The following is a 27,657-nucleotide window of genomic DNA, read 5'->3' as shown; positions in this document are numbered from 1 at the left end:
TAGCAGCTACTGGAATACTAGCCCTTTGACTAGGTCTGCAAACTGGTAGGCTTGTTGTTTCTGAAAAGATAATTGCCTTAATGGGGTGTTTGTATAATAAAAGTAGTGAACTTAAGCATCTCATCTGGCAAACAGCTGTACCATGAAAACCTTGCTGGCTGGATCACAGTTTTGTTAATCTTCTGGTGCAAAGAGGTTCACAACATGACAATTACTTTGTTGCAAAATCTGCTCTTTCATTAAAATCAAAACTGATGCAATGATTCAAAAGCTCTAAAATTTGTGATGAAAAACATGAGCTGCTCTATTCCTTTCACTACAATCTGTATAAAGAAGGAGAGAAGTTGGCCTAACTGCTAAGGCGGTCGACATCTAATCTGGGGAAGTGGGTTGGAGTCTCGGCAATGACGCTGAACATCCTGTGATTCTGGGCAAATCATTTAATCTCCCCGTGCCTAACAAAAATGAATGTGTCCTCCTATAATTCAACTGATGTTATGTAAAGTGCTCTGATAACCGATTCGGGTCAAGTTCACGCTATATAAAACTCCTTAAATTATTATTTTTTTTTTTTTTAATTCTAGCGTACACTGTTTCAGGATAACTCTTGGCATGTACCACAAGGTAGAGAATATCAAAGAGTCAGTCAAACAGAAGACACAATGGTACGGAAAAATCACTGCTTTTACAATGGAAGAGAAAACATTCATTATGCAAAAGTCGGAAGATTTGTTGCTAATGGTAAGACCACAAGTTAAATATGTTCCCAAGTCCCATCTTGCAGCCTCTTATCGACCGGACCAATCCCTACTGTCTTAAATGGGGCACCAAATGCCAAAACGCACCTCTGCTCCTGGCTGCCCCAATGCCCCTTAACATTTATTGCTCATCCACCAGTTAATCACTTTCCTTCCCAAGTGTGTGATCAGCTATATATCCATTTGCTCATTTTCCAATGTTTTGATGTTATGAGTAGGTTTCAGATTATGAAGTACATTTTGTATCGTTATTCCAACACTCCCACCGACTTCTACAAGGTGCAACCCCTAACACATGTAACTTAGTCAATTAAAAAAAAAGCTCATGAGAAAGCCAATAAGGAACTGTACTTAAGACCTTGCAGTCTTTGGGGATCTCAGGGAGACTGGGGAAAGGAGGAAAGAGATTAGACCCAGATGCCAAAGACAGATTCCACCCACTGAGAAGTTTCAAGTGGGCGAAAAAAAGTTGGCCACTCTCACCTCTTGAAGTACTCCACCTCTCGATCTGTTTCATCCATCTCCACACTGTCAACATCCTTGGGAAGGAAAACGTCATCTATACAGCAAGAGATAATCCAAGACAGGAGTAGCCCAATTAGAAAAACAAACCTTGTAATCTGCTTCTACAATCCGCTCTAGCAACCTTCACCAAAGTACAAGGATCATGTGGTGCAATGAACCCAACCTTTCAGGACACTGCTGCACCAAAAGACTTCATATAAATTAGAGGAAGGTCAAAAGTATTACTCACCTCAGTAACGCCTCTTCATTTAGTCCTTCAGTCTATTCAATAACCTGTATAAAACGCCATTCACTTGGACAGTGTACTAATATTTTAAAAACCAGGAAACCCAAACACATATGGCTTTTCTCTTTACAGCCAGCTCCTGGTAGGTTAGCCATCTTTTATCTGCATTAAGTGTATGAACTAGAGATAGGAAAGGCAAAGACACAAGGTTGGTCAGTAGTATGATGGAAGTAATGAGCAGGAAGTAGGCTCATACATTAAGTTCTTAACCATAAGTCACCCAGTTGAAGCGGTAGTACAAAGCAGTATAACATTTAGCCAAAGATGTCATACAGCACAAGACCTAAGAGGTACCACTGTGAAACTAGCATCCAATTCATTGTGCCTTGAGGATGTGCGTGTAGTAGCCTACAAGGAGGCTTTAGACATAGCACCAATTGGGGTTATGTCAAAGGGCACTGAGGTGGTTTTGGAAGGCTAGAAAGCACAAGTTCCAGAGAGGTAGAGGAAGAGGGAGATTTCTTCAGAAATTTCTTGGACATTTACTTTCAATACAGGATACCATCCCACATACCAGAGACACTTTAGCTGCCTCTTTTCCAAGTGTAGGAGCACCAGTAAAGGACAAATTCGAGGGCTGTTGAGCTTCAATCTGTTTAGGTGAAAAATACACCGGAGGAGCGGTACCGGATGGAGAAGCCACTCAATATATTGGGCAACTCCTTACGATACTAAATATAAATGATCTAAAGAGATTTGGTAAACCAGAACATCAACGAAGATGGCCTTCCAAGGATAATTTGCTTAAGACAAAACCAAAGAAAGGGTCCGATCTTTAGAGCACACCATTGTTATTATGGATTGTTCTAAAGCCAATAACATATGTTGAACCATACATGATCGAACCACACATGATCGAACCATACAAAAACTACCAAAATTCTATAAAAGTGGCGTTCCCAACGACATAGTTAAGCACCTTGTGGCTGATGGGATAAGGCAAGTAAATAGTAATAGAACTTCAACCTTAAACGGATATTGTTTCAAAGAAATGGCATCTCCCCTCCCAAGACGCCTACTCAGAACATCAGCATTAGAGCTAAAATGCAGAAAACTTAACTGGAGGAAATCTCCCCACTGGGTCAGTGTAAATCAAGACCCTTCAATACTTCACCTAAGGGCTTAAAATGTACCAACAAAAATTCTCGATAAGGCCATAGCATGTGATCCGCATGAGCACTACAGAAACACTAGCTATCCTGGTCTCTTGTGAGAATTAGTCTTGATTCTACACGTCAGATTGCTCAAAACTGAAATCCAGCAAGTTGATCTTTAGCATTCAAATTAAGGAATCATATGTTAAATAGACATCTGGTTAGCTTACACAAGAAAAGAGGTGTAATTCTCTTTACCACTATCACAGGTTCTCCTTCAGACTGTTGGGTACCAGAAATCTGCATGTCTGAACTTCTTTCTAACAAATGATAAGCCAAATAAAGCCATACAAGTCTCAAGTAAATCTTTCACAAACGGAGTACATTATGTCAAGAGACCCAATGGTCTGAAAACAACAAGCTGCTGTGCCTTCATTAGTCTGAGAATGTGTCTATCAGTACAAAGACTTTGTCTTACAACAAAGGAAAGGCTTTCAGTGCCACATACAGCGCAATGTCAATTAAATCCATAGTTGAAATTTCTGATCAGGGAAGTTTCTTTGCATTTACTTATTAGAAGGCCATCATCAAGCTAGGGGAGATGGGAAGTCCCTTTTATTTCTGATCTCTTTATCATTCACATCTTCCTAAATCGAAGTATGGCTGTGGAATTTAGACCACAAAACAGAGCTCTGGTAATGACCATCCCTCTTCCCCAAAACAATAACCTTTTAAGCATTTCAAACGATGGGAAAAGTGGATGAGGGATGGCAACAAGCGATGTGAAAGTAGGCATTGCCCACATTTAATGTAGAAAGAAAATATCCCTATTGCAGTGACTCAAGTATCTGGGATAATGCAACCAATTTATAATGTTGCAAAAGAAATGTTCCTTGAAGGAAAAGATGCCCATAATTCAGAGAAATCGGACACACCCACTCCTCCACCACAATCTATAAAAAATAAACATTCAATCCAGACTAAGAAGCTTCTGAAACGCCAGGATTAGACCACTCTGATTAGTATGAAGGTGGCAAGAGGTCCCATGCGGGGAAGGAGACAAATGGCTTGTGCCAACTAGTGAAGTGATAGAGGGAAGGCGTTATTATGAGCAGCAGGGCAACTCAGTTTTTCTTCTTTTAGTTGTAGAAAATTACTTGAGGCAAAGGAGAACCCCTTGAATTGGTATTTTGAAGATTGAGAGGCATTTCCTTGTTAATCACACATACTGTTTCGCAATAGTTGAATTTCTCTTAATCTACATATACATATGATAAGGAAGACTCCGCAATGAGAACTATCAGTGTAGGAAAAAAATAAACTTGACAAATACCCTCAGCATTCAAACCTAGGCCTTTTGTACCAAGTAAGGTAACTTAGCAAAGCTCAGTTTTTAGTTGCTTTGTCTTTTTGGGTGCATTAAACAGCTGAACTGTCAAATAGATACCTTATAGCAATGTAACCTCCCACATATGAAAAGGTAACCTATTTCTAAAAGCATTGTCACTCTCATAAGCGCAAAACTTCGGTTGTCGGAGCCAAAGTTGAACTCATGTAAAACTTCTATACCAACTTTATAAAGCAACTTTTTTTCTTTGATCGGAGGTGTTAAAAAAAATTCTGTGGGAGCCTAGAGCTGCAAAATCATACAGATCTAGTTGATAGGCCACGGAGGAGCGCACAGAGCACTCGGAGGGAAGAGAGAAGAAAACCCATATGGGACAATCAAGACTATTCAAGATTATTATGTCGAGCACCTTGGAAACTGTTGATGTAAAGTGGTCTTTCAACCACAGCATTGTTCCTCACAAATGAAGCTTGGAAAAAGCAGAAGCAAGAACATGCCGGTCTATAAATTATGCCAAGAAACTAAACCAGTTAATGTCTGTGTCTGTTATGAGCTTTGCCATACCAAGCGGAGAGAATGGCTAGAATGGGGTTAGTGGCACTGGGATCCCATTTTAATTGCCTAGTGTTGCAGGAACCCCTAGATGCCTAGGTTGAGAAAAGGCCAAGGAGAGTACCATAGCAAGTGAAGGCTGTTGGATAGGTAAGCCAGCCTCAATCTATCAAAATCATCGGCATATACATTGGCTGCATGGCCCGACACTACAACGGCGATTGATTTAAAAGCGCTGAAGTGTTCAGCTTAAACAAATCTGGTTTTGAAGGGCCAATCCTCTCTCGCCAATCCTCTCTCGCCAATCCTCTCTCGCCAATCCTCTCTCATTGTCAACAGTTCAGAAGCCTCTGAGAAATCACATAATGTGGAGGATGGAACCAATCGGAACCTCGCTGCCAAAAAGACCACCAGCATGGAGAACAGAAGCAGAGAAGAGTGATGGGCACCACAGGCATTTTGCGGAGGTGTGTGGAGGCTTTACTAGAATGGCAGAGAAGAGAACAGAGTTTCTGTCCATAGGGGGAAGGGAAGTTGAGAAGAAAACCCTTCTATGCCCAAAGTCCAATCTGGAAGTCTTGCATAGGTTGGAAAGTTTAGACTACCTGAAGTGTACGAGTTCAGAGAAGAGCTTCTACTGTTGCTCCAAATATTGCAACATCCAACCCGAAGGTTCTGAAACTTGAAGGGAGGAAAGCAGAGAGTCCTACGGAACGTGACAGGCAAAATCTGAAAACCCCTGTAATGGGACACACCTATTGCATAATGCACCGATTGGAAAAAGCAGCTGTCAGTCACTGCCAAGCAGGGAGAGGAGCTAATGAGTGACATTACGCTCCTCCAATGCCTCCAGGGGTTTGAGGCGTGGCCTATGTTAGCTCGTGGTGATGTTTGAAAAGGGCAAGTACACACTGTACTGCGCTTTAGCCAGTTATCAGGCTTTTTTTTAGTATCTGGAAGAGCACGCCTCGTTGATGGAGCAGGTAGTACAACATTTTGTATTCCCCCCCATTTCTGCATGATTCATATTAATCTGAATAATCTATTAATTGTAATAATATTAATCTGTTTGAAGTGATATCTAATCAATCATATTAATGAAAGAATTACATGTGGGATTTGCATGGCTGAAATAATTTGTAAACTAATATACGTACGCATACTAATGCTAGAAAATTAGAATATTGCATGATATATGTTGCTTTTGTGACGTAATTGTAAGTCGCACCAGATGACATCGTTGGGTGAATATAAACGCTTTGAATGTTGCTATTATGCTAGACAATTACATACACATAGGGGAATTAGCGAGGGTTAAACATTTAATCGTTATTTCCATGTTTTAATTACGTTTTTTTGTGTTTGTTTTGCTTAAGTTGACCAATTGGGCCTACGTCAAGATGGCTGACTTTTGACTTGACGGGACTAGTCACCATTCCACGAGGTTTTGGGTGAAGTGCGCCTGCGCCACCGCGAGCAGCAGTGGCCTCGTCCTGACCCCATGCAAGATGTACCCATCAAGGCCACAATGGGAGAATTGCCAGAACTTTAAACAAAGGACTGTCTCTTAATCCGGAACCAGCAAGTGTGATGATCTAACCAAATAGACTATGTGAGAACTTCACCGAACGACCGCAAAACTGATTTTGTTACATCTTGACATTACATTTATTATAAAAGATGGTAGAATAGTGAATTGACGAGACGCTGACAGAGATTTCTTCGACTTTTCACACGTGCGAACTGATGGTTTCTTTCCTGACGTTATGCTGACAGAGAGGACGGTGACACTGCTGGACAGCTGTTTCCCTGAATCTTTGACAGACTGAATTGCTGCCGATTTTGATGAATTAAAGATTTTCACGACTTGATTAACTTAGAGGACGACTAATAGCCAGATTAGGTAAATATGATGTTCCGTGGTTTGATTAATGGGATGGAGGAAGTCGGAAGTTTGTAACGGTTCCGTAGTAGAGCAGAGGTAAGCGCTGCTCTCGGGAAAGATGGAGTTGTTGTTGCCCTGTAAGTACACTGGGAAACGTGTGACGATTGGAGTTGCACGATTGGGTTCGGTTTGGTAGCATCGTCGTGTGTTGCCATTAGAGACATTTACTGTATAAAAGAAGTGTATGATAGCGAAGGTTACCTGTGAGATTTTTGGTCTTAGGTACCAGGAGGCCAGAAGGTAATCTGATAACGCTTATCACTGGAAAGGTAGCAGGTGTTCTCTAAGCTTGTTAGGACAGAGTAGAGGGAAGTGCTACTTCGTTAACGAGTGTCATAATTCTGTAGTAGGACAGACTGTTCGCTGTTCTCGGGAAAGACAGAATTCTGTGGGAATGTACTACAATTTTCCTGTGTGAAAGTGCGTGAATGAAAAAGGCATTCTGGTTAATTGCGAAACTCAAGTTTTATTTCTCAGGAGCATTGGGTCTCCAACTAAGTGTTTTAATTATGGAGAAACAGTTAGCTAATGCTTGCTAGAAGGGTAAGGTAGAGGGATGTGCTACTTTATCAACGGAAGCAACGATTCTGTAGTAGGGCAGAGGTAAGCGCTGCTCTCGGGAAAGACAGAATTCTTGTGAGAAAGGTCTTTTGCTATTCCTTGGTTAGCGAGACGGACAATGGTGGTGTTTTTTTGTGTTGTTACCAACAGAATTGTAAATTTAAAACAAAACTTACCATGTGAATTTTCTAAAGGAGGGGTAGACAGGAGCAGGAGCTGCGGCAGCGCCTGCTGATGTTAGAACGACCGCGCTGGGATTGGCCAGTCAGTTGGAATCGTAAAACGCTCCTGATTGGTGCGTTAGTGTACGCCACGCTAGGAGTGGAAAGTCACAGGGTGACGCTGACGCTCCTGATTGGTGCGTTAGTGTACGCCACCCTAGGAGTGGAGAATCACAGGGTGACGTAGACGCTCCAGATTGGTGCGTTAGTCAGAGTAGCGGTACAGTCAAGAGGAAAGACTAGTGATACACGAGAAGACAGAAAATATGTATTACGATCCACCAGAAAAGGAGAAAAAGTCCTGGTTTGGGAGAATCAAGAAGTGGTTTAAAAAGGATAAACCGATTGTGACTAGGGAAGGACAATTACTTCCTCCACCGAAAACACCTGCATCCTTTATGGTTGCGAAATATGGATATCACACCTGTATTTGGTTAGACAATTGGGTAAACTACACTAGAGACGACGGAGTCTTGGCTTTTCCAGAACATGGTTCATTTAATTTAGCGGTTCTGAGAAATTTAAGTGAGAAAATTATGAGTCTAGAACCGAGACCTAGACCGACAATTTGAAGCATTGACAGAATGGTAAGAGGAGATGCATGACCGAGAGAGACAGAGGAGTGGCGGAAGGTATAGGTACAGGTTTGGTAGACCATACGGACATGAGAATCATGATGATCTAATGAGAAGGTGGCAGAATGCGAGTATGACTGAAGGGTTGTTTCCCGTAAGAACTGCAGAGGATAATGGAGGAAGAAAATGTACAGAAAAAAGACAATGTGGAATCAAGAGGGTATGGAGTGAATGAAACAGAGGAAGATGTACTGGAAGACATGTTTTATAAAAATCCACCTCCGTATCGACCAGAACCAGAAATATTAACACCAAGTGCCCCAATGAAAGAAACTTTACGAATTATAAAGTCAGAACCAGTGTCCCAAGATTTTGAGAAAAATAATTCCATTAGAGAGGAAGTCAGAAAGTAGAATAAATGGTGAAAATTCAGCAGAATAAGTGAAGACAACCTTAGAATTAACAGAGAAGATTAGAGAATTTACTAAAAATCTGGAAGCTGTAACAATTCCAGTGACGATAGGTCCAGTAATGCCTATTTTTGATAAACAGAAAGATAGCGAACATTGTTTAACGGTTCCTTATAAAAGCAATAAACAGGTTGAGCAGCCAAAACTGAGCCAAAATGAAAATCCATGGAGACAGACAATAAGTATGATCGAACCAAATGTTTCAAACAACCAGTTTATAGACCAAAATTGTACTGAAAAACATAACGACAGTGGAGTCAATATTAGAAACACAAAAGGATTCAGAACAAGGTAATGTAGAGAAGCCAGTAGGACCATCTACAGAAGAATTAAGTGAATGGTTGGAATTCTGTGTCTTTTCTCTGAAAGCTTCTCAATCAATCGATGTGGCCAAATTACGAATGGTATTAGAAGAGTTAATAGTAGGAACTATCCCCACAGAGAAATTAAAAACTTACCAAGATGAGGAATTATTATTTTTGTGCAAAAGTGTGACATGGAGAGCGAAAAAACTACATGAACGACTAGAAGAAGTAGCAAATGAAATGGGTATAGATATTGAAAAGGTAAAGGCTTTGCAAAAACCATATCGAATAGATTTCACTGAAAAAGATATTGAAAACTTGAACACCACGGGACGGATAAGTCAGATTAAGGAAATAATTATCTTATTGAGAAAATGGGGAGATGTGGATAATTGGAGACGCAGATGGTACCGAAAACGAGATGATGCCTCAGATAAAACATTTGCAGCATTTCCTGTGAGAGAAAAAGAAAAGGTATGAGAGAGATTCCAGGAGGAGGATATGTGCATGTCCCATGGACAAGACAGGATATTTTGTCGTTTACAAGTGATTTCCCTCGACTACGCAAAAAGCCTGTCGAGTGGTATAGGCAGGTAGACAGATTTGTGAAGTTGTCTAAAGTACTATGGATTGACCTGAATAGCCTATTTGACACAATAGTACCAGCAGATTTATGGACAGAGTGCAAACTCATGATAAATTGGCCAACACAAGAATACCCTAGGGATCCAAAAACAGGGTCTCCAGACCCCTAGTTAATTAAGAAATACGAACAGGTTATTGCCTTTCTGAAAAACAAGGTTCCACCTAAAGAGACAGATTGGGTGAAAATTGACAGAACATCACGAAAGCAAAGAGTCAGTACATGCGTATTATGAAAGACTGATCTTGGCCTTTAAACAGTTTAGTCGAGATGAAAATCTGAGTGAAAAGGATTTAAGTCATTTTGTATACAGATTTGTATATGGTCTACGTCCAGAAATTAGTGAAATGATAAAACATACTGTAGATTGGCAAAATAAGAAAATGGATGAAGTATTGAGATAGGCCAAATATTTAAGTGATGAGATTGAAGCAAAGCAGTGAAAATTCAAAGAAAAGGCTATGTGGGCACAGGTAAAGGTAGCGGAGGGGCAGGAAGCTCCATTAGCGGAACAAGCGAATAATACAGGATCAAGACAAAAATTCAGTCCTGGGAAAGGTAAAGGAAATATAGAGGAAGCTAAGAAGAAATTCCCATGTCATAATTGTGGTAGAATAGGGCATTGGAAATCCGAGTGTAAATTTCCCCCAAGTACTAACAATGAAAATCCATCATTGAATCCACAGGTGCAGAATGAGGAGAGTGGTCAACCGCAGCAGGTTGTAACATAACAGAATCAGGTGCCAAAACCACCTTTACCACAGAGCAAAAACTCCCAGAAATTTAGTCATGAAACGGGATTCTACAATGAAGAACAGGTAAAGAAGCTGCCACGCGCAGTATTGGCTACAACGCGATGAGTGATTCAGAAGAGGGTTATTGACGATGCCGAAGGGAGGAAGAAGAGTGCATACTTGGCGCAACTCTAGAAGTAGACCAGACAGGCCCATTTGTAGATGGAAAGATTAATAATGAAAGTATTACTTTCCTAGTTGATACTGGTGCTACTCGATCAACTGTTAGATCAGCTAATGTTAATAATCTTCCTCTCTCGGATGAAACGATCCAAGTAGTTAGTGTATCCAACAGGCAGATTAAAACTTACCTTACAGAGCCGGTGAAAGTGAGCATAGGGAAATTTTCTGAAACACACCGCTTAGTCGTGTGCGATACCAGTACTGTACCCCAGATGGGATAGCATTTGAGACCCCGGATGAAGATGTGTTGTATAAAATGACAATGGCAAACAGGGAAAAGGAGGTTACTGAAACCTATGCTGTATTTAACCCTGATGAATTACCTAAAGAATTGAAACAGTCTGTAAAAGCAGAAGTTTGGGATTTCACAGGAGAAGATGTGGGATTAATGAGAAATGTAGATCCAGTAAAAATAACAGTAAAGGAAGGAGTAAGCTATCCAAATGTCCCTAAATATAAATTGACACCTGAAATAATTGAAGGAGTAACTCCTGTGATTAAGAAAATGATAAGACAAGGAATTTTGAGAGAAATAGTGAGTAGTCCATGTAATTCACCGATAATGGTACTGAAAAAGCCTAGTGGGAAGTTCAGGATAGTAAAAGATCTGAGAAAGATAAACAAAATCGTTGTGTCATGCTGTCCCATTGTACCGAATCCATCTGTGATTTTATATCAGATTCCCCATGACGCAGAATGGTATACAGTGATTGATCTATGCCATGCTTTCTTTTCCATCCCATTGCACCATGACAGCCAGCAAATCTTTGCGTTTGGTTGAGCGTATTTTGGCTTGGTGCCGAATTCCACAGGGGTATACAGAAAGCCCCTCAATATTTAATCAGCTATTGAAGAAGTCTTTGGAAAGTCTAGAAATGCCCGAAAATTCAGTGTTAGTTCAATATATCGACGACCTTCTTGTGGCGTCGAAAACCCGTGGAGCTTGTGAGCTAGACACTATTGCCTTGCTGAATCATTTGGCAGATGGAGGACTTAAAGTGTCCCCATCAAAATTACAATTTTGCAAGAAAGAAGTACAATATTTAGGACATAACATTGAAAAAGGACTGAGAAAAATAACGATAGACAGAATCAGGATCATAAAAGAAATGAGAGCACCCATGACCCACAGAGAGGTGAGAAGGTTTCTGGGAATGGTTGGATATTGTCGTCAATGGATCAGCAACTTTTCGTTAATCGCAAAACCTCTGGTACGTCTGACGAGAAGCGATGTGAAAGATCCCATTGATTTGAACAAGGAAGAATTGGCAGCTTTTAAACGATTGAGAGATGGGTTGTGTGAAGCACCTGCATTAGGTATGCCTGACTACAAGAAAGAGTCTGAGTTGTACTGCAGAGAGAAATGGATGTGCACTCTGTGCTAATACAGAAAGCATGGAAAACTGAGGAGACCAATTGCATATTTTTCATCGATGCTTGACCCAGTAGCTGTAGCCCTACCTGGGTGTTTGAAAGCAGTAGCTGCTACATGCCGAAGTTTGGAACAGAGTGAGGGAATTGTGATGGGATATCCTGTGAAAGTGTTTGTACCTCATGATGTAGCAATCCTTTTAACAAGGAGTCGCACTCCGTATATGACACATAGTCGGCTGACAAAGTATGAAAAGGTCATACTAGGTGCAACAAATGTAAGTCTTGTGAGATGCTTGAATGTGAATCCTTCAACATTGCTGCCCGATGCTGAGAATGTGGAAGTCAGAGATGAAGCAGATCATGACTGTTTGGATGTAGTTGATTTCTGTACAAAACCACAACCTGACAAAGGATGTACCTTTACCAGAAAGTGATTTCGTTATGTTTGTTGATGGGTCTTGTTTGAGAACAGATGATGGAGTGTTAAGTGCAGCATATGCAGTATGCACGGTTGCAGCAGTGATGGAAGCATCCTATCTGAAAGGAGTAAAATCGGCCCAAGTTGCTGAAGTTGTTGCTTTGACGAGAGCATGCAAGATTGGTAAAAGTGTGAGAGTGACTATGATAACTGACAGCCAGTATGGCTTCGGAGTCGTACATGACTTCGGTCAGATATGGCTGCAGAGAGGATTTTTGACATCTAGTGGAACTCCCATTAAGAATGCTCAAGTGGTTGGAAAATTGCTTGAGGCGATACAGCTGCCTAGGCAATTGGCTGTTGTGAAGTGTGCTGCCCATAGTCAAAGTGGTGATTATTTCGCCACTGGCAATAAATACGCAAATGACATGGCACAATACTGTACACGAAATCAGAATTCCATTAATCGGGCTAAGGAAAGAGGTGATTTCTTGCTCCTTGATGTTTACTAACATTGTGGGAACATGGGAAGAAGTAAGACAATTACAGGAAGAGGCAGGAGATGAGGAAATGAAGCAGTGGGTAAAAGCCGGCTGTGCACCAAGAGAGAAGGATCATGTGTGGGTCTATCAGGATGGAAGACCAGTTATGCCTGATATCATGATGTCTGCCATGGCACGGATGTATCATGGTCAGGGACACATAAGGAGAGATGCCACGATCAGGTCATTTAAACAAACCTGGTACAATGCAAAATTCAGACTTGTAGCAGAAAGTCTTTGTCAGAGATGCCTAATATGCCAGCAATACAACCCTGGAAGAGAGACAGTAGTGAGCCTAGGAACAATAGGTCGAGAAGGAGGGCCTTTTACCAGAATGCAAGTGGATTTCATTGAGATGCCTCCCTTGAACAGGTTGAGGTATGTTTTGGTTATGGTCTGTGTTTTCTAGATGCGTAGAGGCATTTCCAACAAGAAGAAATGATGGGATGACAGTGGCAAAATTACTTTTGAGGGAATGTATCCCTAGATTTGGGTTCCCAGTGACAATTGAATCAGACCGAGGAGGACATTTCCATAATGAGATCATAAAACTGATTTGTGAAGCATTGAATGTACAAAAAAAACTACATTGTGCCTACCGACCAGAGGCTTCTGGTGTGGTGGAACAGATCAGTGCTTAATTTGTGCAGTGCTTTCCGGTGCTTAGCACCGGCACCTAATTATCAGGGCCGGGTCTACACACTCAGGTGCACGTAATTATTTATACAAGTAACTTACTTGCTTCGCTAATGCTACAGGACACTTGGCAGTGGTAAAACTCAAGTGTTTAACTTCCCGTCGGACTACGGACTCCGGAGACACTGTGTGCAGACTGTATGACACACTTCACTGACTTAATCACTTCATTTTGCGGCTCGATTGTTGATGCGGAGCCGCGGGACACTGTTGGGCAGGGCTTTTTGGTTCTCGCTTCTCGGGGGTTGGGGGCGCGAGGCGGGGCTGTACGCGGCAGCGTGCGCACTGCTCAGATGTTGTCAAATTGTGCTTTGATTGCGCACGCCACACATTCAGTGCCACGCCCCAGCATAGCGCTGCCGCACCTAGTCTTCGTGTTGGTTCAACTTCTTCGCCGTTCACAAAACTTCACACTCACAATTAATACCCGGCCAGACGACGTTGTGAGCCAGTTAGCCAGGGTCTGGCAACAGCGGCTGCACCAGGTGAGAGTGAGAAGACACAGCCTCCTACTCCTAGCAGGCCTAAGCGCTGCGAAAGAGACAGTTAATAAAGCTGCGCAGCAGCCGGCAGTGCAAATTTGCATAGAGACTACAGAGAGAGTCCTAGTCTAGACTAGTCCTCACGAGTGCCACGGCAACCCACGTCCCACTCACTCAAGTTACTGATTCCCCGCCACCGTCTCCGGTGCCCGGCTGTCCCATTCCCATCATCCTGTCTACTCCGAGTCCCAGCCGGTTTGCGAATAGGGTGACCAACAGGCCTGGTCCCAAACAGGAGCCTTGGCCCTCGCAGTGAGGGATTGAAGACAGGCGCGCAAAGCACAGGTCGTGTGTGTCTGCCCGGGCCGAGATAGCTTCTAAGGAGCGCACACACATTCAGTTTTAGATTATCGCAGCCGCACCCAACAACTTCACAGGTCTTTAAAAGACCATTTATATGTTAACGAGGCTTTGTTTATTGTTTCACCCCTTCATCTCCACATGGCAAAGGCGACAATGTTCTGCTGCGTGGATATTCCTTTTTCTATGTAGCGCAGGAGAAATGAAGTTTGTTTATTCCTATTCACCTTTCCTAACCCATGCAGCTGCGTATCACATCAGGCTGTGACACAAAGTTTGACTAATGGAGTAGGTAAGAGAATGTGTTACTAGTTGGTTTTTCTTTTTAAAAGCTGCGCAGGCCCAGCAGGACACATACTTCGTGTGTGCTTCATTTAGACAGTTTTTAGCATTATCATGGCCGATGCAGGACAACAATAAGACAATACAAAATGCCCAGATAACGCTGGTGATAAATGATCCTGCTGGAGAGCAATCATTTGTCTGTTAGTAGTTTTTAAATACAGATAAACTGTATTTTATGTGGAAGCTCAGTGGGTTACTGCCTTTGACACAGAGATCCTTGTGTTACATGCAGTTCAGAAGGTACAATCCTAACATAGGACAGTGATCAATGAACTGTCACCAAAGAGCTGCATACAAAGTTTAAACATGAATGGTATAGTTAGAACTTCGCTTTCTTTTTTTGTGATATAGTTAGAACTTCCCCAGTCTTTCATTATTCTAATGTTTCCAAAATGAGTATGTTTGGGCAGATATACATTTTTATCAGTAAAGCTGACCCCCATTGAATACTCTTTAAATCCTAAAGTTGTGTTTCTCCAGCCCAAACCCTCGTAAAATTTCCGTCCCACAGGTATGGATGACACATGACTCATACACCTTGTAATCCTCATTGGTTTATGTGACATTCCCTGTAGACTGATTTACATACTTGTATGATTCATTGTCTCCTGTATAATGTGCGAGTGGTGTAAAGTACTGACACACACAACACTGATATGAGTAGTGCTATACAACAAATGAAATGCATATGAGAGAGGGGCTACATAAAGGAGGAAGAGGTCAATAGGGGGAGGGGCTATGGAGCGATGAGGGACACTGTTGGAGGGTGGCAGTTTGGGAATCCGAGGAAGAGGTCATGGGGTGGAGGAGGGAGCTAGGGAGAGATGAGGGGCACTGCTGGAGGGTGGCAGTGAGGTAATCAGAGGAGGAGGTCATGAGGGGGAGGGGCTATGGGGAGATGAGGGGCACCTGTGGCGTGTGGCAGTGAGGGAATCTGAGGAGGATGTAATGAGGGGGAGGGGCCACAGAGAGATGAGGGGCACTAGTGGAGGGTGGCAGTGAGGGAGTCTGAGGAGGAGGTCATGAGGGGGATGGGCTACAGAGAGATGAGGGACACTGGTGGTGGGTGGCAGTGAGGGAATCCGAGGAGGAGGTCATGAGGGGGAGGGGCTATGGGGAGATGAGGGGCACTTGTGGCAGTGAGGGAATCTGAGGAGGATGTAAATAGGGGGGGGCATGGAGGGATGAGGGGCACTGTTGGAAGGTGGTAGTAAAGGTTATTTACAGAGAGAGAGGTTATTGGTGCGGCGCCAAAAAAGACTTTCGCATCAGCGCTGAAGCCGGCCCTGTCATGGCCTTTCTGTTTTTGTTTATTTAATTAGCAGTCGGGGTCATAAGGGCTACTGTGGAACATACTTTGAAGTGCGTGCTAATTATATTTACCACTATATTCAATGTTTTAAGTTTGAAGGTGATTTTACTTATGTTTTTACCGGGATAAACAAGCCTGTAAGGGAGTGCGTTGCGGAGTCTAGGGTCAGGTAGTGTAGTAATGAAGAGGGATTCTCCCTGAAGGCTCGCACAGAGGGAGCCCGAGAAGTGTCACTTGCCTGATACAAGTAATCGCTTTAACTCTGCTTTTTATGAATCCCCAACCCCTTCAGCCACTGGAAGTGACAGTGACTCATTAAAGTGTATTTCATGATTTTATTCAGCTTATCTGTTCTGATTTGACTAGGGTTTGTTTTCACAACATTTTGGTTTATTTTGTCGCATAACCTATGTAAACATTGTATCTTTGATCTCAGACTATTAAAAAGGGCATACCCTACCCCAGTATTGTCCTTTCCCCAAATTAGCACATAGAGCACTGGAATTGTCCCTTTTCAATGCATTAGTGATTTTATCTAATTTATTTCAAAATTGTGCTTTAAATGCACTTTTGATTTAATCTTTTTGAAAATGTTCACAGGGCAGGGGAACCTCCTATCTAAACCTTACTATGAGGAAGGCAGGCTCCCTTGCTGAATTCATCTGACTTTTCGCAGTGCCCGTTGTGGATGTGGGTGGAGCGAATAGCGGAAGTGGGTGGAGCCAGTGGAGGAAGTGGGTGGAGCCAGTGGAGGAAGTGGGTGGAGCCAAAGAAAAAGTAGGTGTGGCCTCCGACAGATTTGAGCACCTGCACTTCAAATTTTACAAATTAAGCACTGGAACAGATGAATGGTACTATCAAAAACAGGATAGGGAAAATGTGTTTATCCACATGTATGAAATGGCCTGATGTCTTGCCTCTGGTACTCATGACTATTAGATCAATTCCAGACAGAACTACAGGGTTAAGCCCCCATGAAATCATCATGGGACGAACCATGCGGCACGTATTTATACCAGTCAACAAGCTGATGACTATAACTGATGACATGGTGTTGGAATACTGTAAAAGCCTGGCTGACGCAGTTCATTCTGCGTTTCATCAGGTTTGAGCGGATACCACCACCCTTGAAAAGAAGCCAGCCCATGATCTGAGCCCCGGGGACTGGGTGAGGATAAAAGTTCACAGAAGAAGAAACTGTTTGGTTCCAAGGTGGGGAAAACCAAGACAAGTCATCTTGACCACAACAACAGCTGTAAAGTGTGCTGGATTGCAAAAACTGGATCCATGCAAGCCATACATTGAGAGTTCAAAATCCAGTGGACAGCACAGAAAAAGAGTATTTTGATGAATCAGAATCCAGTACTGAGTTGGATGAAGGAGAGCCAAAAACAAAAGAAAACCCTGAAAGGGGGGGAAACAGAACAAAGTCTAACATTTGTTCCCAGAAGTATTTCCCTGAGAAGAAGGTAACAGATTTCTGAAACCAGTTCAGACTCAGAGACCGAACAAGGAGCGCAATGTTCTAGTAAAAAACAAGGAAAGAAAAAGACAGTGAAGAGACAATAAAAGATATTAATGAAAAGTAAGTGCCAGATGAAGATTGAGAGAAATTCCACCTGAAACAACACATTTAGATGAACAGGTGCCAGATACAGAGAGAGAGGGAAAGATTATTGCGGAAGACCCCCCGAGGAGGTGTAGGGAACTCCAACATCCAGTTAGAAGCAGGGACAAGTAGTCAGCAAGAAGATTGCGTGTCGGAGATTCGAGGAGGGACAGAAGTAGGGAAAACAAAAGCAGTGGTGGAAAAAGAAACTGTTGAGAGTAAAAAGCAAGTTGAAACAGAGTCAGAGGAAAGCGAAGATGAAATACCTGAAGGTCGAGTTCTAAGAAAGAGAGCTTGGAGAACTGAAAAGAACGATAAAGGAAGTAAACTGAAAAGAGCAGCAAAGGACGACGTTTGGCCGAATAAAATAAAAAAATCAAGATATCGACTGACACGAGTAAATTCACCAAGGGCTGAACAGGTGAATGAAGTGACGAGTCAGGAGAAATCAAAAGACGAAGAAACCATTGTAATTAAAGAAAGCAAAAGAACAAGAAAACCTAACCAGAAGTATAAATCACCAGAATGGACGTATATGGCCCTGCCTGAAATAAAGGAAGGGGCGGATAGCCAAGAAAATCCAGAGGTGGTTGTACCAGAAGTGGTTGAGGAGGACGAAGAATCGGAAATCCTGAGAGTTATCTTGTCCGATTTTGGAGAAGAAGCGGATGTTCAGGACATTCTGTATTCAGATCACGAAGGAAAGGTGAAAGATGATGAAATGCCAAACTGAATGAGATAAGAAAAACTACGGATGGAAAGACAATAAAATACGAAAAAAGACAAATACTGGTAGAACCAAGTAGGTGCTTCGAGCCTTGGGTTAGGAAACTAGTTGTGAAGTAGAAGAGGCTGAGTCAAAAGACACTGTCCATTTTAACAAAAATGGCAAACACAAATACTAGAAAAGGTAGATGTACGTTCTTGAAAAGATGGTGTAAAATGTGTTGTTGTTGTACAGGATTACTAATGCTTCTGTGGAGTGTACTTGCTCTCCTGATCTCATTTAAGGTTACTATAGATACAATAGAAGGATAGAAAAGATTCAAACGGTAGTTCAGACTAGAATGGATAAAAACTATTTACATAAAGACAGGTCTATAACGAATAGTTTACCTGTCGGTGTAGTTTTGCAGCTTGAAGATCTTTCTGGATTCACTATGCTGTGCATTATTCCGCGATCTGGTGGTTGGGTCCGGATTCGTAGTCTTTTTTTTTTTTGTAGCCCAGGTGGGCGTCGACGTCCCACCATTTGGTGCACCTCTCGTGACATTGTTGTGCTTCCTGCGGAAGTCCCACCTTTGGGGCGCCATCTTCGGGTTCTTTTTTCCCTTTTTTTTTTTTTAACCCTAGGCGCTGTCTTAATTTTCCTTTTCCAATTCTCTTTACTATTCCAATTATTCTGATCTTCTTAGTCCTTCCACCTCTATCTCCATCCTCATCTTCCTGGCGGAGGTGGATGGGTTCGCTAGTGAATCCAGAAAGATCTTCAAGCTGCAAAACTACACCGATAGGTAAGAAACTATTCGTTTTGCAGCGTGAATCTTTCTGGATTCACTATGCTGTGCATAGACTTTGTAGCGGTTGGTTATCTTTGCGGCGGCTGGGTGGTAGATGAGTGTTGGCTGTTGAATATGTGTTGAAGCACCTTCTGTCCTACTTGTGCTTCCTTGTTCATCTGAACGTCCACGCAATAGTGCTTAGTGAACGTGTGTACTGAAGCCCATGTTGCCGCCAGGCATATGTCCTGAAAGGGCGTATTTGCCAGAAAGGCAATAGTTGCTCCCTTCTTCCTTGTGGAGTGGGCTCGTGGCCCCTCCGATAGCTCCTGCCCTGCTTGTTTGTGGCAAAATTGTATTGTCAGTGCAATCCATCGTGCAATGGTGGCTTTTGTGACGGGTCTACCCAGAAAACTAGTTGCAAAGGAGACAAAGAGCTGCTTGGTCTTCCTGTGCTCTTTGGTCCTCTCAATGTAGTGCATCACTGCCCTTCTAGCGTCCAGAGTGTGCAGTGCCCTTTCTGAGCTTGTCGTGGGGTTTTGAAAGAAACTCGGTATCTGAATTGTCTGGTTCATATGGAATGCCGACACCACCTTAGGCATGAAGTGTGGGTCCGTTCTTAGAACCACCCTGTCCTTGTGTATCTGGATGTAGGGCTCTTGCAGTGTCAGTGCTTGCAGCTCGCTCACTCTGCACAGCGAGGTTATCGCTACCAGGAAGGCTGTTTTCATTGTCAGCATTTGCAGCGTGGCCTTGTGGATGGGTTAAAACGGCTCCTTCATAAGCTCGGTTAGGACCACGTTGAGGTTCCATGCCGGCGGCGGCATCCTCTTTGGAGGCGCAATTCTTTTCGCCCCTTCCAGGAATCTCTTTACTACCTGTGACGTAAAGAGACTTCCTCCTCTCTCCCCTCGTGTGTAAGCTACGATTGCCGCCAGGTGTACCCTTAGGGAGGATGAGCATAGATTACTTTTTAGTAGGTGTGTGAGATATCTAAGCACCGTTGACTCTGTTGTCATTTTATTCAGTAGTTTATTTCTGCTGCACCATATTGTGAACCTTTTCCGCTTCTCCCCATAGCATTTTCGTGTTGTAGGTCTCCTTGCCTCCCGCAGCACTTGCATAGTGCTTTGAGGTAGGTTCAGGTGCGCAAACTCCAAGTCTTCAGGAGCCATGCCGCCAGGCTGAGGCTCTCTGGTTCTGGGTGCAGTACCTCTCCGTTCTGCATGGAGAGCAGGTCCTTTCTTCTTGTGAATTTGTGAGGAGTGCCTTGTGCCATTTCCACTATTTGAGAGAACCAAGTTTGCCTTGCCCACTGTGGTGCCACTAGGATCAGTGTCATGTTGCTGGTCCTGCACTTGTCGAGCACCCTGTGTAACAGCGGTATCGGTGGAAAAGCGTAGGCAAATGTCTTTGACCAACGTATCCATAGGGCATTCCCTTGCGATTGCTGTTCTGGTTGTCTGGATGCAAAGTTTTGGCATTTTGCATTCAGGCGTGTTGCAAACAGGTCTATTGTCGGTGTTCCCCACCTTTGGAATAGCCTCTGTGTTTCCTGTCCATTGAGCTCCCACTCGTGGGATGCCGATGTCTGTCTGCTGAGCCAGTCTGCCTCCACATTGTCCTTCCCTGGTAGGTGTATGGCCAGCAGGTCTATCTTGAGTGGGATGGCCCATCTCCAAATCTCCTGTGCCAGAGTGGAAAGGGGGGAACGATTGTGTCCCTCCCTGCTTTTTGATATAGAACATGGTAGTGGTATTGTCCGTCTGTATCAACATTTTCTGGTTGTATAGCTGTTTCTGGAAGGCCTTCAGGGCTAGCAGGACAGTCTTCAATTCCAGGTAATTGATGTGTCTGACCGCATCTGCCGGAGTCCACAGACCCCTCACCCTGAGTTTGTTCATGTGTGCTCCCCATCCTATTTGTCATGAGTCCGTGGTAATGGTCACAGTTGGGTTTGGTGGTTTCAAGGTCTTTCCTGTAGTTAAGTTCTCCCTGTTCCACCATGTTATCTCCTCTTGCACTGCGTGCGTAACAACCACAAGATCCTCCCAACTTCCGTTTGCTTGTGACCATTGCTATTGCAGCCATTCTTGGAATGGTCCCATGTGAAGCCGTACATTGGGGACTAGGTGGATGCATGACGCCATCATCTCCATGATCTTGCTCACTGTTCTCACTGTCAGAACTCGCCCCTTCTGGTAGAGACGCGTCTCGTTCAGCAGGGCTATTGTTCTTCTGTCGCTGGGCATCACTGTTCCGTCTATGGTGTTGATAGTCGCACCCAGGAAGACCTTCACCTGCTGTGGTTCTATCGATGACTTCCCCCCAGTGTATCGAGAACCCCAGGTTTGTTAGTGTTCTTGTCACCCGTTCTGCGTGCTCCTCGCACTTTTCGCAAGTGTTTGCTTTGACTAGCCAGTCGTCTAGGTAAGGGTACACATGAATCCCTTCCCTTCGTAGGTACGCTGCTACTGCTGCAAGGCATTTTGTGAAGACCCTTGGGGCTGACTGCCAGGGTTGTAAACTGATAATGATCCTGGTTGATGCTGAACCTTAGCAGGTTTTTGTGTCGCCTGTTCATTGGGATGTGCAGGTAGGCGTTCTTGAGGTCCACGGTGGACATGAAGTCTCCGCCTCGTATTTGGGGTAGCACTTCTTGTAGTGATGTCACTTTGAATTTTTGTGTCTTTATGAATTTGTTTAGGAACCTTAGATCCAGGATGGGTCTTAGGGATTCGTCCACCTTTGGTACAAGGAAGTAGTTTGAGTACACCCCCTTGTTCCTTTCTCTGCGTGGCACTAGTTCTATGGCCTTCTTTTTCAGTAGTTGAAGTGTCTCCTCCCTAAGTTGAGCGAGCTCCTGACCCGAGCGCCGTCTTCTCTTTGGTTCCTTGTTTGGAGGCCTTTTCTCTAACTCTATGCAGTATCCGTGCTGTATGACGTTGAGAACCCATTTGTCTGAGGTTATTTCTTGCCATTGTTGAAGGTAGAGGCCCAGTCTTCCGCCTACCGGTGTTGCATGCTTGTAGGTGCTTTTTTTGTGTAAACCCCTTGGTGTTCTAACATTGCGCTTCACCCTTCGGGGTATGCTGTGGGTGAGCGTCCTTTTGTGTGTGTAGTCACTTAGATGAGGGTTGGTCTCCCCCTCTCCTCCTTTGGCCACGTCCGTTTCCTCTCCCTCAAAAGGACTGGCCTCGAGGCTGGTACTGCCAGTTCTGCTTCTGCTGTCCCTGCTGGCTGTGACTGTCACCCTGCTGTCCGTGCTGGAATGTCTGGTGCGACGTACCCTGCTGGCTTCCTCCCCTTCCGTAGGGTCTCCGATTTGGGGTGCCTCTTCGCATTCCTCTGAATTGCAGGGCTCCCATGGATCTTGCGGTCTCATTTTCCTTTTTCAGCTGGGTGAGCTTCTCGTCCACCGTTTCCCCGAACAGCGTTTCACCGTTGGAAGGGGTGTTCAGTATGTTATTCTGGACTTCCTGCTTGAATCCAGAAATTCTGAGCCAAGTCTGCCTCCTTTCCGTGATCCCTATGGCCATCAGTCTGCTCGAAGTTTCTGCCCCGTCCAATGCAGTCTTGATGCATGAGTTGGCGATATTCTTCCCTTCCTCCACTAAATGGGAAGCTCTTTGACGGTACTCTTCTGGGAGATGCTTGACTAGTTCCCCCATCTCATCCCAGTGCTGGTACTGGTGCCTGTTCAGTAGCGCGTTTGAGTTTGCCATGCGCCAGTGCATTGCGGCGTTTCTTTCTACCTTCCTTCCAGTGAGGTCCATCCTTCTGCTCTCCTTATCAGGAGGTGGCCCCGAGGTCGCCGGCACATTGGCTCTTTTCCTGGCCGTGGAAGTAATGATGGAATCTGCCGTGACCGATCCCTTGATGTAAGGAGGATCCTGCGAGGAGTGCTTGTACTTTTCCGTTCTGGGTGTGATGGACCGGCATGTTCCTGGGTCCTTAAACGCCTCCTTCCCTTGGTTCATCACGCTTTGGAGCATGGGGAGGAACTGGCTCCTCGTCTGGATGGGGAGCAGAGTTTCGAGTAGAAAGTCTGCTTTCGGCTTCTCCTCATCCAATTTCACACCAAAGACTGCTGCAGCACTCTTGGCGACCAAGTTGTACGCCCCGATGTCGTCAGGCGGCGAAGGCCTCGAAGGATACGAGTCCATGGGCTCTTCGGGGTTTTCGGTGTCAATGTCCTGACATTCCAGCTCCTGACTCGCCGACGGCGCCGAGCCGTAGAACGACTGCTGATCCTCATCATCACCTTCTCCCTCATAGTAGGTGCCTTCCTCCTCCTCTTCAGGACCTCGACTGCTCTTCGGCGTCGAAATCCCCTTCTTCCTCGATCTCCACGACCTCCGTCGACGGGACCGTTGGGATTTTGAATTATTTCATTTGTTCGTCGAACTCCTTCTTCCTCTGAAGGATGCTCTCCATCTCCGCCTCGAGCCTGCTCTTTTTCTTCTCCATGCTTGAGATGTGCTCGGTGTCGACCGCAGGTCGCTTCGGCGGAGCTTGCGTCAACGCGGTCTTGTCTTTCGTCGCCGAACGTCCCTCCTCGTGGGTCTGTTTCGACGAACTCTGCCTCTCGGCGGTCTTCGGCACCTGGGAGTCCTTCTCGAAGGATCCGCTCGGCCTTTTGTCCTTTGAACCACTGGCGGACGTCGAAATCTTCGGCGCCGGTGTTTCCTTCGAGGACTTTGACTCATTTTTTCGAGAGTCACCATCCGATTTTCGGGGCCCTTTCGGTGGTTTTGTACTCGACGTGTCTCTTACCTCGTCAGGCATTTTCTTATCGGTCTCTGCGACCGTGAAGACATCAGGTCCCTCGGCGATGTTGTCTTCATCGTCGGTTGATAGGCCCAGATCGTACAGCGATGGGGCCTTACCCTTGCCTTCCATGCTGAAGTTGGCTCTCCTCTGACGTTCTCTCACCCGGAGAGTCTTCGGCGCGAAGGCGGAACAGGCGTTGCAGTCCTTGCTCTCGTGGTCGACCGGCAGGCAAAGGTTGCAGACCGGGTGTTGGTCCTTCTGCGCGAACTTGTGGTGGCAGTTAGGGCAGAACTTAAATGGTGTCTTGTCCACTGCGCTCAGAGCCTCTGAGTGCGCATTTTCCTCTGTGCGTCGAAGAATTCGAGGATCCCCTCCTTCTTCGTCGTCCCGGCTCTAGTACTTTTCTCTCTGTAGTCTTCTAAAGGTTCTCCTTCGATGAAACTTGCGCATTTTCCTTCTTCCTTCGTCTAAAACTCTGGAGCTTCTCAATGACGATCCAGACCCAACGGCGGAAAAAAGAATCTGAAGATGGCACCCCAAAGGTGGGACTTCCGCAGGAAGCACGACGACATCACGAGAGGTGCACCAAATGGTGGGACGTCGACGCCCACCTGGGCTACAAAAAACAACAAAAGAAAGACTACGAATCCGGACCCAACCACCAGATCGCGGAATAATGCACAGCATAGTGAATGCAGAAAGATTCACGCTGCAAAACTGATTTTTCTAATAATGGGTTTTCAAAATTGTTATATGAATATGTAAAGACCATGGACGTAAGGGACTGCTACGTTTGTATGCAGTTACCTGCCTCTGTATCGGAGGGAGTGACCCATCACCACCTTCCAGTAACATATGGAATAACATGTAGTGTAATAGCTAGTCTATTTTATCAAACAGGGAAATTAGAGTATTATTTTTCAGATGTATACACTATATTTTCACAAGTACCGTCAATTAACAAGCTAAACAAGGTAAAACCTGCAAAGGTATTAGGTGAATTTTTCTTGGAGACTAAGGAACTAACATCAGAATATATATTTAAAAACAATTTGACATGCAGTTTAAAGGAAGAGGAAAATACATTTTTAGATATGGTTGAAGAAAGGAGACTGAAAATGCAAAGAAAGGCATCTGAAGGAAAGGTGGAGAAGACAGTCTGGGATGTAGAAATAGAAAAACACTTGAAAGGGGAAGCTAGTCCAACTATGGCTCTAGATTGGCCTCAGAAAGGGAAATTGTGTATTAGAAGAAATCAAACTGCATATGATAATTATTTTGTAGGTAATAGTGAGTGCCATGATACATACCGAATCATGGGTGGATGGGGATTTAAAGGTGGAAAAGATCCAGTTTTTCCTGGGTTATATTTCATTTGTGGGAACAGGGCATATTATCGTTTGCCAGACCATTGGTATGTCACATGTTATGTAGGCCTGTTTTTTCCGAAGATTTTTCATATGGATAGAGGAGAAGATGGTGTACATAGTTTAGGTAGTTTTTTAGCACGTAGCAAGAGAGAATCTTGGTTAGAAATTATGGGTTTATTCAGAGAGGGACAGGGAGCCTAGTTTTTGAAAAGGTCCTGCTCAGAAGGCACCAAGGGGATATTGAGAACAAGAAGAGCAGTTCCTATGGGTATCTAGTTAGGAAGGGAGAGGAAGTGGGGAAGCACAAGTCTTTTCTTCGTAATGCCCTCGCACACCCCAAGGGATGTCATGCTTCATCATTTGGGCATTTGCCCCTCGTCAGGCCGGCGCTGCAATGCCTGACGGGCTCCCGAAACCGGGGCTCTTTGTCGGGGATCTTTTGAAGAAGCCGTATGGGTGCGTGTGGGTGTGAGGGCAGGGTAGTGCACAAGGAGTGAGATGTTTTAAAAAAGGTATAGGGCCGTCCTACTTATTTAAGTATTTTTATTAATGAGGTAGCTCTAGCCTTGATAAAAAGAGGTGTAGAAGCCCTATTTAGGAGTAATGGTCCGAAAGGGCTAATTAAGTGAGGGTGTGGTCAACATGTTTCGTGCCCCAGCTGCCCCAAAGGGGTCAATGGCACTTCGTCCGGACCAAAAATTAGAACGTGTAAGGTAAGTGCACTACCGTTTTAGCACTAGTTGCTGGCAACTTGCTGGCGTCCTACCCTCACGGGGCCCAGAGCGAGGGTAGGACGCCAGCAAGTTGTCAGTCTACCTACAAATCGGAGCAACTTTTGTGCTCGGTTGTCATCCCCGTCTGTCCGGAACTAGGTCGTGAGGGGTGTATCCTCATCGCAGTACCAGTTCCTTATTAATCACCCCCTACCGTTCCAAGCAACTAGTGCTAAAACGGTAGTGCACTTACCTTACACGTTCTAATTTTTGGTCCTGACGAAGTGCCATTGACCCCTTTGGGGCAGCTGGGGCACGAAACCTGTTGACCACACCCTCACTTAATTAGCCCTTTCGGACCATTACTCCTAAATAGGGCTTCTACACCTCTTTTTATCAAGGCTAGAGCTACCTCATTAATAAAAATACTTAAATAAGTAGGACGGCCCTATACCTTTTTTAAAACATCTCACTCCTTGTGCACTACCCTGCCCTCACACCCACACGCACCCATACGGCTTCTTCAAAAGATCCCCGACAAAGAGCCCCGGTTTCGGGAGCCCGTCAGGCATTGCAGCGCCGGCCTGACGAGGGGCAAATGCCCAAATGATGAAGCATGACATCCCTTGGGGTGTGTGAGGGCATTACGAAGAAAAGACCTGTGCTTCCCCACTTCCTCTCCCTTCCTAACTAGATACCCATAGGAACTGCTCTTCTTGTTCTCAATAGAAATTATGGGTGACATTTTTGGAGCATTGATACCAGCAGTGGGAATATCTCTGAATGCAAACAAAATTAGAAGACTTTCAACAGTAGTGGATCGCTTGTCAACAAGCACCGCTGGAGGATTTTTATTGGTAAACACTGAAATGGTTGCCATGCGTGTTATGGTAATGCAAAATAGACTTGCCCTTGATATATTATTGGCAAAAGAGGGTGGAGTCTGTGGAATGCTGAAAGTTCAACATTGTTGTACTTACATTCCTGACGAAAGTAAAGATTTGAAAATTTATATTAAAAATAGTACATAACTGCATGACGAAATTGCACCACTGGAGGTTGAAGGTGTTTGGGAGAAGATTGGAAAGAAAATATCAGCTATTAAACATTTCTTAATAAACTTAGGTAGTACCGTTTTAGGTAAAATATTATTTCCATTAACATGTGTGATTTTCATAGTATTTATAATAAGATTAGGGTGCATTTGCCGTAAAAAGAATAAAAATCAGAAAAAGTTAAAAAAAGAAAATCTAAAGAGAAAAGATAAGAAACAAGAGAATTTGAAGAGATAGAATTAGAGGAAGTTAAGGAGAATATGTACAAAACAGCAAAAAGAGAAGAGACAGGGGAAACTGAATTATGAATAAAAGCAAGAAATCACTTTGAAATTCCGTAAAAGGGATACAAAATGTTGATGGTGTGGTGATATAATCACCAAAGGGGGGATTGATGGAGCGGGTAGTACAAAAAAATGTTATCCCCCATTTCTGCATGATTCATATTAATCTGAATAATCTATTAATTGTTATAATTTTAATCTGTTTGAAGTGCTATCTAATCAATCATTAATGAAACACTTACATGTGGGATTTGCATTTACATGGCTAAAATAATTTGTAAACTAATATACGTATGCATACTAATGCTAGATAATTAGAATGTTGCATGATATATGTTGCGTTTGTGACGTAATTGTAAGTCGCACCAGATGACATTGTTGGGTGAATATAAACGTTTTGAATGTTGCTATTATGCTAGAAAATTACATACACATAGGGGAATTAGTGAGGGTTAAACATTTAATCGTTATTTCCATGTTTTAATTACGTTTTGTGTTTGTTTTGCTTAAGTTGACCAATTGGGCCTACGTCAAGATGGCAGACTTTTGACTTGACTGGACTAAT

General features: G+C 43.9%; 1 protein-coding gene across 1 annotated transcript in view; it reads right to left on the bottom strand.

Moving 5' to 3' along the window:
* The window catches only part of FAM193B (family with sequence similarity 193 member B), a 198,626-nt gene that overhangs the window by 55,187 nt on the left and 115,782 nt on the right, over positions 1–27,657 (bottom strand). The window contains exon 9 of the mRNA XM_085618326.1: positions 1,242–1,317. Within this exon, the coding sequence (XP_085474452.1) occupies positions 1,242–1,317 (76 nt within the window). The remainder of the gene's footprint in view (positions 1–1,241; positions 1,318–27,657) is intronic.

The sequence above is a fragment of the Triturus cristatus genome, chromosome 7, assembly GCF_964204655.1.
Source record: "Triturus cristatus chromosome 7, aTriCri1.1, whole genome shotgun sequence".
In the NCBI taxonomy this organism is placed as follows: domain Eukaryota; kingdom Metazoa; phylum Chordata; class Amphibia; order Caudata; family Salamandridae; genus Triturus; species Triturus cristatus.
Note: the sequence above shows the minus strand (reverse complement) of the source record. Positions and strands in the feature narration are given on the sequence as shown.